Source organism: Drosophila erecta, unplaced genomic scaffold (genome assembly GCF_003286155.1).
Source record: "Drosophila erecta strain 14021-0224.00,06,07 unplaced genomic scaffold, DereRS2 tig00000021-arrow-pilon, whole genome shotgun sequence".
NCBI classification, from domain to species: Eukaryota; Metazoa; Arthropoda; class Insecta; order Diptera; family Drosophilidae; genus Drosophila; species Drosophila erecta.
In genome coordinates this window covers 881,537-893,334 of record NW_020825198.1, presented here as the reverse complement: position 1 = coordinate 893,334, position 11,798 = coordinate 881,537, and the positions used below count along the sequence as shown (strand labels likewise).

Below are 11,798 nucleotides of genomic sequence, written 5' to 3'. Positions count from 1 at the left end.
CGTTCGACAATAAAAATCTAAGTTCATATATTAGACACACATTGTTTGCTTTTATTTATGCAATATTAAACATGCAATGAACAATTATACAAAAATTCGCTGCACATCAACAGAGACTCGTGTTCGGCCTTCCATTTAAACCAACTCGGGCATTTTGAATTTTAGGGTTTCTGTGGATTTTCAACATCTATGGAACGAGAAACGCTGTAATTGCATGTATTACAAATAAACACTCAGATCTATAATCGTATAGGTACATATAATGTTGTTATGTGGGGATTAACACTGAGAAAGCGTAGAACTAATCATATATGTGTATCGAACTTAATCCGTGTTCCGATTGCTTTTCATTGACATCCTTTCCATTCGCCGTTGACCAATTTCGTAAATCAATTTGCCTAATCAGTCTTTACTATAAGCTGATTGTACTTTTTACAGGGTATGCGCAAATCTGGCATTTATTTGGCCTCGCCCTCGTAATTAGATCGTTGTGAGTACACATCCTCGTAGAGATTAGCATTAACAGTAACAGTAACCCAAGATATGGGATCGTAATAACGTGATATATCTCATATTCTAACAATAGGAAGACTAGTGCCGACAGCTGCGATCAAAATAATATGTCAATGTGTTTTTCAAGATGTTTTGAGTCACAGAGATGGTTTGATTTTGTAGCTCTTTGAATATTGAAAACTATAGATCTGTAACACCTGTAATTATTTCGATCGCAACTGAAGTTATTCGTTTAATAACATCAGTTTATCAAGTTAATAGACGTCGTTGAAGATTCGTTAGTTGATTGCTTAGGCCCGAGGCAACACAGAGATAATTGCTGGTATATATATAACACTTATCTAGGTACGATCTAGGGGTTATAAAAATAAACGACACGCACACGCACAAAAATACATATACAAACATCAATCGAGTTGCTAAAGTAATTGTCGATGGCTGCTAGTTAAACGCTATGAAGTGGATGTATCATTCGATCCTAGGGATCCTGATCCTGGATTGATTCAGTTGCTTGTGGATTGCCCGGTGGGGGAGGAGGAGGTGGGGGAGGAGAGGGCGGGGCAGTGGGATGCAGTTCATCCGCATCTATTTCGATCTCAATAGAGTTCTCCCGCTCCGTGATCTCCGGCATTTTGAGGGAGAAGCTGCTCAACTTTCGCTCCGCGGATCCCAAGGAGCTCTGGGAGTCGGCTTTCAGCAAAGTGGTCCTCCGCTCATTTATGACCCTCAGTGAATCGTACATCTGCTCATCCGCACTGCCACACCCACCGTTTCCAGCCAATCCCCTTTCCATGGACCGTATGTAGAAAACGGAATCATCCCGCTCGTTCGGCACCCCCTTTTTGGGTCTGTAGAACTGGCGGGAACTATTGCTCCTGTATAGCGGATTGGCCACTGGCCTCTCATCTTCCTCCTGCTCGCTGCGCGCGATGGGCAGGAATCCCGGACGAGCCTTTTTCGGCGGCAAGCTGCTCGTGTGGTGCTGTAGCTCGGTGATCTCCTCGTAGGACGTCTTGGGCTGTGTGGTCTCCTCCTGCTCCTCCGACTGATCCAAACTTTCCTCGGGAACGGCTGGCTCCATGCTGGATTGGCACGACAGCTGTCGCACCGGGGGTGGTGGCTCTGAGCATACGGATAACTGACTCCTATAAGGAAATCCGAGTTCAAATCGCAGGTTCCGGTTTTGCCGGCAAAAGCTCGTCGTATGTGGGAAGGTAATTTAAAGAGATACAAGAAGAACTTACCGAAACTCCTTCTCCACGGAGGGCGTGGCCGATGGACCGGAGCTGTAGCGCTTGGGCGAACGGAGAATGGATTTTGGCATCACCTCGGGACTATGAAGATCCACCTGAACGCGCCGAGACTCGATACTGGATGTTCGACTGGCGATGGAAGCACAGCGAGCCGTCCAGCGGCCGCTGTACGAGGAGTCCGACATGGTAGAGTTCCTGTAAATAATGGTACATGGTATATGCTATAGTCTTCTGGGTAACATGAATTTACCGTCTGTGTCCCAGCGGACTGCGACTGTGATCCCGCGCCTCCTCCTGCTCAATGGGTCGTTGCCGGGAAAGGACGTGCCGCTTGGCGGTGTCCGAGCGCTTGTTCCGCTCACTGCGCTTCTCGGCGCCAGAACTCATGCCCAATCCGGGCGGAGGATTGCTGCCGCCGTCAAAGGAGGAGGCCTGCCAGTAGACTCGACTGGCAGCTGGGGGCTGGAGCAGGGAGCACTCCCTGGTGGCCCTCTGGATCAGGCTGGAGGAATTGCTGATGATCCGGGCCGACGAAGAGGAGCCAGCTCCTCCGCCTCCTCCTCCGGATGGATGCGATCCCGCTCCCAAGCCCGGACGCACTTGGCGCACTCGGCGCACACTGCTGCTTGAGGATTTTTGGTGGTGGTGGTGGTGGTGCGAGTGGCGGTGGTGGTGGCGACGGTGACGGCGGTGCGAGCAATACAGTTCCCAATCCAACGGCGACAATCGATTCAGTGAGAGCAAATTGTAGTAATTAGTGGAGACTGTGGTGGTTGGGTTTTGGTGGTTTTGGTGGTTTGTGGCAGTGGTGGAGTTGGTGGTATTAGCATGAGCATGGGATCCGGACAAATCCGGAGCGGAACCAGCCCCCGAAAGGCGGCGCCACTGGGGACTAAAGCGATTGGATGCACTGATGGTTGGCGGAAGCGGGATGCGGATGCGGATTTCAGATTTCAGATTTCGGATAGCGAAAAGCGGGCGGTAAGAGCGAGAAACAGCCAATCGTATAAGTGAATTTCGATATATACAAATAATTTAGGTTCTGTTCCCAATGCGGTGATCTTCCCAAATAGCCCACAACTGTACCTGAGTGACCTGGAGAACTGGACCAGTTCGGCGGTGAGTGCCTCGCGATCGAATGGCTGCTGCGGATGTGAGTGCTGATGCGGATGCGTGGTGGAGATGCAGGCGGTCTGCGGCTGCTGGTGAGGATCGCCCGGCGAGGAGCGGAACACCCCGAAGTGCTGGTCCCAGCGACTCGACTGGTACTGCGCACCTAGAGGTCATTCAAGTTTCCAATATATCAGAAATATATATTCCTTCATCCGAAAGAAGGAGTGTGTGAGGTACTTACCCATCCCGCGACGCTGTGACGCGGAGCTGCCCTGGTTGCTCCGCGAGGGATTCTTGCTGCTGCCCCCTGCTCCAGCTCTCAATCGTGCTGGAACGACCTTAGCGGCGGAGTCCCGGGCCTCGAAGGTCATCACGCAGGAGGCCACCACGATGAAGCCGCCGAAACCCATGACAATGGGGCCCACGTACGCGAAGTTGTTCAGGTGGAAGCCCTTCAGGTCGTTCTTCACCCGCACCGTGACATTGCCCCGCAACTCGGAGCCCATCGATAGGTGATCCGCATAGTAGCCCAGAGTGGCCATTCCGGCGCCGAGAAGCATCAGGGTGAGGCCCAGAATCAAGGCGCGACAGGCGTGCCACAGGCACTTGGAGGACATCTTGCCGCGCACCACCTGGACGTTCCATGTGGCGCCGGAGGCAGGATGAGCCCGTCGCAGGTTACCCAGCGAGTGCTTCCTCTTGGTGGTGCCACCACCACCGCGACGGGAGGGCATCGCGACTGCTGTTCAATTCGCTTGGCCCGAATCGGGTGTCATCAATTCCTGGTTCCTGGAAGAGATCATGTCGGCATTTCATTCGCAGTTATCTAGCAGCTGAAAAATCTCCTATGAATTCTTCATACACAGTCCCACGAACAAGTGGAGATGTAGGAGAGTAGACACTCCCAAGCCCACTCCCATCGCCCCACCTGTTGCCCGTGGAAGGTCACAATGCACTCTCTATGCGGTGCTCACGGCTGTTTGCAGAAGTGGAGGTGGGAGGTGGCATCCAGAGGTGGAGGACCACCGGTGCAGCCAGCGAGTGCCGAACAATTAAAATCCGAGGCACAATGCCAGCGACGAGAATAGCTGAAGCGGCTGACAACCGCGTGACGGGGCTCAAGGAATGGCCAGAAGAATGGCCGGCGCTCCTTCAAGGGCCCACAGTCGACTAAGCCGCAATTAAAGCCAAACAAAACGCAGAAAAGCCCGATAACAAGGTCCGCTGGTTTGTTTTCCACGAGTGCCGTGCTTGACACGCCTGGCCCGAGAATCTGCTTAAATTTAGACATCTGTATATGCCCCACTTGACTTGTGGCAGGGAACATATCTTAGAATAGGTTATACTTACAATGCTAAAATACTATTGTGCTATAATGCACCTTTATTAAAAGCGAAAGCTTACGAGCTGCGTGCCATTTTTAAGACCCAAAACGGCATACACACATTTTTAGGAATTTCGAACTGGCAGCAAACCGCTCTCAACAACGCAGAGGCAAGGATAAATTAAATATGCATGCAAGCCAAGTGCACCTCATGTATATTTCATTTTTGCAGCATTAATTTTGCCGTGAATGCTGCTCTATTTCATGGATTTAAGGGGAGTTGGGTTTAAAGAATGGGATTTATATAGCTGTGCCACAGAAAACTGAAAGGCGTTTGTAAGCATGCAACAAATATCTAAAGGATTCAGAGCCGTTGCAACTTTCACTGAAAACCTTTCCTTACTTTCCTTCACTTCACCCACTTGAAAGGCACCTTAGTTCGAATGGAAGTGGCTATAAGGCTACTAGCCCCCAATTTCCCTGCAGTCTATGAGGTCTAGGAAAACTGGCAAGGACTGTAGGACGGCATTTGGTGGCTTACTTGTTGGTTCGTTCTTGCAACGCCGTGGTCCTCGCTCCTGTTGATGCTGCGAGAGCCTTTTGTGTGACCTAAAAGCAGATTTGCCTGCGCTCCGTCTGTATGTATCCTGTGTGCTGGCAAGTGCATATATTTTCGCGACTTTGAGTGTGAAAAGCCCACTTGTCATCGTCCTGGCTGCCCTTTGAACTTGCACGCCAGCATTGTGGCTGCCGACCCACCTGTCACTGGATTCCGGCGACTGCTAATTGGGAATGCGATTAATTTTCACAGGTGAAGCACTGGTTCCCGCAGGCTGTGTCTGCCTTTTCCCGATCAACCACTCTGGGTTTTGGCAGCTGGGCGAGACGTCTGCACACGAGCAGCTTCCGCGCGCGTCTGATAAGACGAGCTCCATCTGAAGCTGAAGTCCGAGATACCAGCGACACAACAGAGGCCAATCATCCCCCGAGTGTCCCCTACAACGACTGTGCTGCGAACTGGTCTAAACGGACAGTGGAGACTCGCGTTGACTAACTTGTTATCAGAAATCTCCCAAGTTTGAACTTCGTTCTTTAATATAAATCGCACTGCGTGGGAAAACGATGTCAAGGGGTTTTTACTGTGCTCTAAATAAGTGGCGCCCTCTGCTGTAGCACAGCGCATTTATGGAAAGTTTGTTATACTGCACTGCTTGCTTAACCACAAACTTTACTGCTATACAAATCCCAGGAAATAACACTGCTTTATGGCATCGCGTTAACAAATAATCACAAGCTTAAGACACGGCTTAAGACAAATAATTGTTATGGATAAAAAAATGTGTGATGAAGAAGTGGGTTCCTAACGAAGCAGTAGACACAGTGGACATGGATAATGTATTTCTGCACACCTTAGGAACTGACTGCTTTAAACTGCTTATTCCGAAAGGAAATCCCCCAGACAAGCACCCCTCGCAAACTCCGAAAGGTGAGTCCTTGGGAAAGTCCTGGAGCCACCACAGCGGGGAAAAACTGAACGAAAGAAGGACATGCGCAGACGGGAAATGAGAGAGCATCCTGTGGTGAAGCCGAGAACAGGACGAGCAGGACGAGCAGGACATTAACAACAATTGGGACCCAGTTCCTTAAGCAGTCATTGGCAAAGCCTTCAATCGCGTAGACGTTCTTCGCAAAGAACCGGATGCCGAGAATTCCGTACTCCCGATTTCGACCAAGTCGGTGTCGTCTATTTGGTGCGTGATGCAGTTCGAGCCGTCCCAGCGAGCTGCCTTCGTTTCGGTTTCGGTATCGGTGCATCTGAAGAATGCATGAGGATTAGGTCCGCTGCCCAATGCATTTCCTTCAGATCCTGTCCGGATCCAATCCTTGTGTCCTTCCTCCGCTCGGTGTCCCCTGTGCATATTGTAGTCGGTCGTGTGTGTACCAGTGAGCCCCGAAAGTGTGTGAATCCCGAATATAATGTGAATCAACTGAAAGTGTAGAAATCGTAACGATCGTTCCTAGAGCACATGTTACGCTAATCAATAGGATATCCCAGCTTTATGTGAGTTAATCAAGTTGATATTTACGTGACGCCCAACCCAAACCGAGAAGGCAGGCAAAGACAAATGGCCAAAGTGCGTGAGACGCCATAGGTGACCCCGAAAGGTGACCCAAAAAAGGGGCATGAGTCGGCGATAAAGAAATCGAGTCCAATGCAGTTTGTTACAGCCGACTACGCCAGATTGCAAAATGCGTTTGAATGAACCAGCTGCAAGAACGCGACCCGGAACTAAATCAACGCAAGAAGCCACCAAGCTCTCATCATCCAGGGGTGACCTTCACCTCGAATGCTCCGTGCCCAACCTGATCAGGCTGCTCCTCCTCATCACAACGATCATGGGCGGCGGACTCGTCCAGGCCAAGACCATTTACGACTCGGTGAACCGGATTCAGCCGCTGGATGCCCTGGTGGAGTCCCGGGAAACGTCTAAGGTTCCCCTGCCCACTACGCCAGCCACGCCCACTGCCCACGCCCACGCACACATCCAGGTGTCCACGTTACGGAGTAGTTACGGTAGGCAAATTGCGAAATTGCTACTTGCAGCTTTGAATGCGGTTAATGCATAATTATATAATTGGTTTTCAATTATCCTGCTGACTCAATTGTTTCGCAGCCATTGTACTTGCAATCATCGTGTCCGAAATACCTCCTAGAATTCCATATACCCTTGGCTCAACCACTTGAAAGGACACCTCTTCTAGGTACTGGGAGTTGTGATTTCCGAAAGGAGGTCAGCATAATCAGGGTTATTCAAATGAAAGCAAAGGGGTTACTACGAAATACTGCGAAGTGAAAGTGAGTGTAAAGTTAAAGTAATGTTCCTGTTTTGGGTGCAGAAGCGCCCAATTTTAAAGTTTCTCAGGGCGTGAGAAATTATAAGAAGCTCCCTTTCTTGGTATCATACATACATTTGTTTAACTGGAAGTAGTGTGAAGTACCACAATTTTGCAGTTCTCCTTTTCTTGGCATAAAAATGATTATACGTGTTAAATAACTAATTTTCTTCGTAAAGTGTACAAATGACATATTTTTCGTGATTTAATTCATGAGGAGGAGTTGTTAAATATTCTTAAATGTTGTTTTGAAACTTTCTGCTCACTTTCCTATGACCCAAAAACCTCCAAGTTGAAGCCTTTTATTTGCGGAATCAAACCGACCGAATTCGATTTTCTAAACAGAATATTCCACTTTGCTAAATATCAATACATCCGGTGACTGCGAAATATTTATTTGTTTAGCTTTGGGGCAGCAAACTAAACATTTGTGTTGTCCCAGTGTATCCGCAGCGAACAAACAAACTCCCCCACTCATATCGGCCAACTTGGCATTAGCATATAGACAAAAAGCAATGCACACAGCTGGGGGCAAAATACTAGGTGTGATTAGTGTATTGTGATGCATGCAACTAATTGGGAATTTCGAATTGCGTTCGTCAGTGGTTAATCAACACCAATTTGCATAGAGAGTTTAAGTGAGTTAAAAAATGAGTATCAAGCGATTATAATTTAAATGTAAATCCAATTTATAAAGATAGGAAAAAATTTAATTTTGTAAAGATATATAAAAAACTTAGTTTCAGCAATTTGCATAGAGAGTTTAAGTGAGTTAAAAAATGAGTGTCCAGCAATTATAATTTAAATGTAAATCCAATTTATAAAGATAGGAAAACATTTAATTTGGTAAGAAATATACAAATTCAATTTCACATGTGGAATCGTATAATTTAAAAAGTATAGATAAAATGCTATTTTTGTGAACATACCTGTACGCACACTCGAGTGCTTGAGCAATGTCATCAATTCTCCCGCCCACATCGCCACTGTCCTCCTCCGAAAACCAAGACATAGATTCAACCGAAATCAATAACTCCTTTGCAGAGGATTCAGATGAAGGCGTGGATGGCGATTATGTCATCCCAGAGAGTCAGACCTCAGCGGTGGCGATCCTGGACCAGGATGCCCTTCCGAAGGGCCAGGACCTGGAGTCGTTATCCCTGCAGGCGGGATCGGGCACAGCTGCCCCAAAGAGCAGCTCCGATTCTTCCGGACACAAGAAGAGCGCCTCCTTCCAGCAGATTGGCAGCCAGCATGTAAACGCCTTAGTGCCGGCCACAGTGGCCACCACTTCATCCGGCATACCGTCGAGCAGCAACGCCTCCTTGGCCACGCCCACGGAGCCGGCGAGGAATCGGAGCACCGGCCTCGTCCGCAACTCCGCCGTCAAGGTGGACAGCAAGCATCCACTGTCCAAGGGCCAGAAGACGGACGCGCCCATGCTGAACTACATCTTCGACACGTTCTCGTCGGCCAACAAGCACCACCACCACGATCAGAGGTGAGTTGGATCAGACCAGTGGGAATAGATCTTATAGGCGGAAAAGTAGCTACAGCATAAAGTCGAGCTGATTCCGTGTCTGTGCAGGTATGGCCCCCACTTCGAGGATGTGCAGCGCATTGGTCAGGCCACCAATCTCACCGTGCAGGCCGGCTCCAGCATCCACCTGAACTGCAGGATCTCGCTGCTGCAGGATAAGACTGTAAGTTTGGATTGTGAACCCCGCATCGCCTTAGGATACGACTTGATTTTGATGATTCGTTTGAGGTTTCCATTTAGCTCCTTTATAGTGGATGGATTTTCCGCTGAAAACTGACCATGCATCCTTTCCACTTTGAACGCAGGTCTCTTGGGTGCGGCACAACACTCAGGACGAGGGCAAGGACCAAGGCAACGCCCTGGACCTGCTGACGGTGGGCATGCACACGTACACGGGTGACAAGCGCTACAAGATGGAGTTCCAGTACCCCAACAACTGGCGACTGAAGATAACCAATGTGAAGAAGGACGACGAGGCCATATACGAATGCCAGATCTCAACGCATCCGCCCCGCGTCATTCAGATCAACCTGCACGTGAATGGTGGGTATCCAACTCTCTCTCCCTGAAGGGCACTTAGAAATGACTTAACGCAGCTCCGAAAGTAATGATCGTGGACGAGGTGGGGGATCCGCTCCAGGAGAAGTACTACGAGATCGACTCCACGCTGCAGCTGTCCTGCGTGGTGCGGAACGTGGCCATGACCAGTTCGGTGGTCTTCTGGAAGCACATGGACAACATCCTCAACTACGACGTAACTCGCGGGGGAGTCAGGTGAGTGGGCTACCTTGGGCCTGGTCGGGATCGCCATATAAGCTCGTCTCCCTCTCCCTCTCTTAGCGTCAAAACGGAACTGATGGAGGATGGAGCCAACTCGACGCTCTCGATAGCGAAGATCAGCAAAACGGATTCCGGGAACTACACGTGCTCCATCAGCGAGTTCCAGAACTTCACCATAGTGGTGCACATTCTGAACGGTGAGTAGGGTCACCAGCTTACTAACGAACCCATGTCATCTGCCTTCTCCTTCCAGGCGAGAGCTTCGCCGAACTGCATCATGGTGGTGCGGGCGGGCTGCGGAGCACGTGGTGGCAGCTGGTGATGCTGCATGCAGTGGCACTCCTTGTGCTAAATAGTCTAAGGGGGGAGTTTAGCTAAGGTAGCTTAACTAGGACTAAATAAATGAGAGAACACCGTTTTCCCGTAGCTCTTTTTGTTGATTAATTGTAAAGATTCTGAATTGGACGGGGCAGTTATTGGAAATAACTTAAAACGCAGCCTAAGTTGAACTGGCTATTATAGATATGTTTCTACGTCTATCATCAATTTGTACATGAGCAGGCACGCCTAGGATTAAGCTAGCTTTAAGGATTAGGCTCGAGTGTATTTCAAGTCCGGAGAGAGGCCAACGAATTTCACTAGCAGAATCTCACAGAGTCAGAGTCACAGAGTCAGAGTTCATGGTCTGGCCTAGATCTAAATCTAGTTGATACAGGAATGTAAAGCGTAGTGTAGTCTAAGTCACCACCCGTTCACTATCACAGCTTTTGCGGCAAGGATCTGAGCTGCTGTGGGAACTACTCAATGTTGAACTAGTATAAAGTGCAATACGGTCATATACATATTATATACAGACACACACGCGGCAGAAGCATCAAATGATATGTTAATAAACGAATACTCGTATGTATGCAATAATAAAGTGAACTATACATGAATCCAACTGCATTTGAGTTTCCAACGGACGGGAGCATTACTTATGCAGATATATAGGAATATATCTTTTTAATTCATATAGTTTTACAAACAATATTCTATTATCTAAACCGCAGCTGGCTTGTTTCACTCACAAACCACTACCTGTTTGTTCCTCAATTGCTTTTAATCAGCACTTTCGAAATATATGTACAGACCGAAATAGTTGAAAAGATTAACCGATGGGCTTGGTCCAAAAAGCGCCCCAAATGCCTCTAATCTAATCGCTATAAAGACCATTTGCCATTCATATCTCCTGTGTTTAAAAATAGGCGTCTAAAGCCGCTGAGATAGAAACTTTAACCATATTTACAATTTCGCCTTGTTTTTGCGGCTGGCAAAGTCCATGATGGCCTGGAAGAATTCGGGATGCTGGAACTGCTGGAGCAGCTGCTTGCACTCCGCCTCGTTGGCCTTGATGAGATTCTCCACGAAGCCCTCCTTGATGAGGCGCTTTCCTTGCAGAAGGGAGTTCGTGGGCAGCTCGGAGTACTGGCGCAGTTTGGGCCAGATCAGCGACTCCAATTCGCTGGCCTTAAAGATCCGCGACACAAAGTTGAATTGGTAGGCCTCCTGGGCGCTCAGGGGTTCGTTTAGCAGCAGCACTTCCGACGCCTTGGAGCGCCCCAGGATCAGGGGCAGCATATAGGAGGAACCGCCCTCTGGCACCAGGCCCAGCTTGGTGAATGGCGTGTAGAAGTAGGCCTAGAATGTGTTCACTGGTCAGGTCATGGTGCCATAAGTGTGGAGCCATACTCACCGTTTCGGAGCACCAGGCCACATCACACAATCCCACAATGGTGGCTCCAATCCCGATGGCAGGTCCATTGACCAAGGCAAGCACTATCTTCCTGCAGTTGACGAAGCTCAGCACCATGGCCTTCAAGTAGGGATTGCATTAAACACAAAGTAGACGGGGGACATACAGATATCCAACCTTGAAAGTCGCATTGGACTGCTTGAAGAAGGCGTCGATGTCGTCGGATTTGGAGGATTGGGACAAGTCGTTGCCGGCCGTGAAGATGTCGCCCACGCCGGTGAAAACCAGAATGGTCACGCCCTCGTCGTCGTTTACCTCGGTCAGGACGCGGGTCATCTCCTGGTAGGCGAACCTGTTGATGCAGTTCTTCTTCTTCGGATTGTTGAACTTGGCCACGAGCAGCTTGCCCTGCTGCTCCACCAGTAGCTCCTTGTAGCCTTGGTACGACATCTTGGCGCAAGTGCTCCACGCAGAATGAGCGCCAAAGTCCAATTAGTTGATCATTTTACTCTGATTGCCGGTTGCTTTTGTTGTTAAATTCTCCGATTACTGGGCATCAGGGGTATTCCCACGCCATAATGTTGACACGACTGAGGGTAGCCGATAGTTGGTTCAGGGAAATGGCATTATGTTTTCTTGAACCGA

General features: G+C 49.0%; 3 protein-coding genes across 3 annotated transcripts; 1 reads left to right on the top strand and 2 right to left on the bottom strand.

Moving 5' to 3' along the window:
* Positions 1–207: 207 nt before the first annotated feature.
* On the bottom strand, positions 208–5,002 carry LOC6545205 (nucleosome-remodeling factor subunit BPTF). The gene is made up of 6 exons (XM_001971030.3): positions 4,745–5,002; positions 3,121–3,668; positions 2,853–3,042; positions 2,017–2,388; positions 1,758–1,961; positions 208–1,658 (listed from the first exon to the last, which is right to left on the bottom strand). The coding sequence occupies exons 2-6, from the start codon at positions 3,611–3,613 to the stop codon at positions 992–994; spliced, it is 1,926 nt and encodes a 641-aa protein (XP_001971066.2). The 5' UTR covers positions 3,614–3,668; positions 4,745–5,002; the 3' UTR covers positions 208–991.
* Positions 5,003–5,843: 841 nt separating this feature from the next.
* LOC6545204 lies at positions 5,844–10,356 on the top strand. Its single transcript, XM_001971029.3, has 7 exons — positions 5,844–6,778; positions 8,143–8,599; positions 8,687–8,801; positions 8,944–9,181; positions 9,235–9,412; positions 9,479–9,615; positions 9,672–10,356. Exons 1-7 carry the CDS (start codon positions 6,454–6,456, stop codon positions 9,794–9,796), a joined length of 1,575 nt encoding a protein of 524 aa, XP_001971065.1. The 5' UTR covers positions 5,844–6,453; the 3' UTR covers positions 9,797–10,356.
* Positions 10,357–10,391: 35 nt separating this feature from the next.
* Positions 10,392–11,709, bottom strand: LOC6545203 (enoyl-CoA delta isomerase 2, mitochondrial). Its single transcript, XM_001971028.3, has 3 exons — positions 11,331–11,709; positions 11,154–11,273; positions 10,392–11,098 (listed from the first exon to the last, which is right to left on the bottom strand). The coding sequence occupies exons 1-3, from the start codon at positions 11,601–11,603 to the stop codon at positions 10,703–10,705; spliced, it is 789 nt and encodes a 262-aa protein (XP_001971064.1). The 5' UTR covers positions 11,604–11,709; the 3' UTR covers positions 10,392–10,702.
* Between the last annotated feature and the right edge of the window lie 89 nt (positions 11,710–11,798).

Bases quoted from the DNA above. Each gene is read 5' to 3' on its own strand.
- LOC6545205 (XM_001971030.3), bottom strand. From the start codon at position 3,613: ATGCCCTCCCGTCGCGGTGGTGGTGGCACCACCAAGAGGAAGCACTCG. The intron at 2,389-2,852 runs GTACAGTTGTGG...ATCCTCAAGCAG, and splicing joins CAGTTCTCCAGGTCACTCAG to CAGTGTGCGCCGAGTGCGCC. The intron at 1,659-1,757 runs GTAAGTTCTTCT...ATTTCCTTATAG, and splicing joins TCCGTGGAGAAGGAGTTTCG to GAGTCAGTTATCCGTATGCT.
- LOC6545204 (XM_001971029.3), top strand. From the start codon at position 6,454: ATGCGTTTGAATGAACCAGCTGCAAGAACGCGACCCGGAACTAAATCA. The intron at 8,802-8,943 runs GTAAGTTTGGAT...CTTTGAACGCAG, and splicing joins CGCTGCTGCAGGATAAGACT to GTCTCTTGGGTGCGGCACAA. The intron at 9,182-9,234 runs GTGGGTATCCAA...GACTTAACGCAG, and splicing joins GATCAACCTGCACGTGAATG to CTCCGAAAGTAATGATCGTG.
- LOC6545203 (XM_001971028.3), bottom strand. From the start codon at position 11,603: ATGTCGTACCAAGGCTACAAGGAGCTACTGGTGGAGCAGCAGGGCAAG. The intron at 11,274-11,330 runs GTTGGATATCTG...CCCTACTTGAAG, and splicing joins AGTCCAATGCGACTTTCAAG to GCCATGGTGCTGAGCTTCGT. The intron at 11,099-11,153 runs GTGAGTATGGCT...AACACATTCTAG, and splicing joins TGGCCTGGTGCTCCGAAACG to GCCTACTTCTACACGCCATT.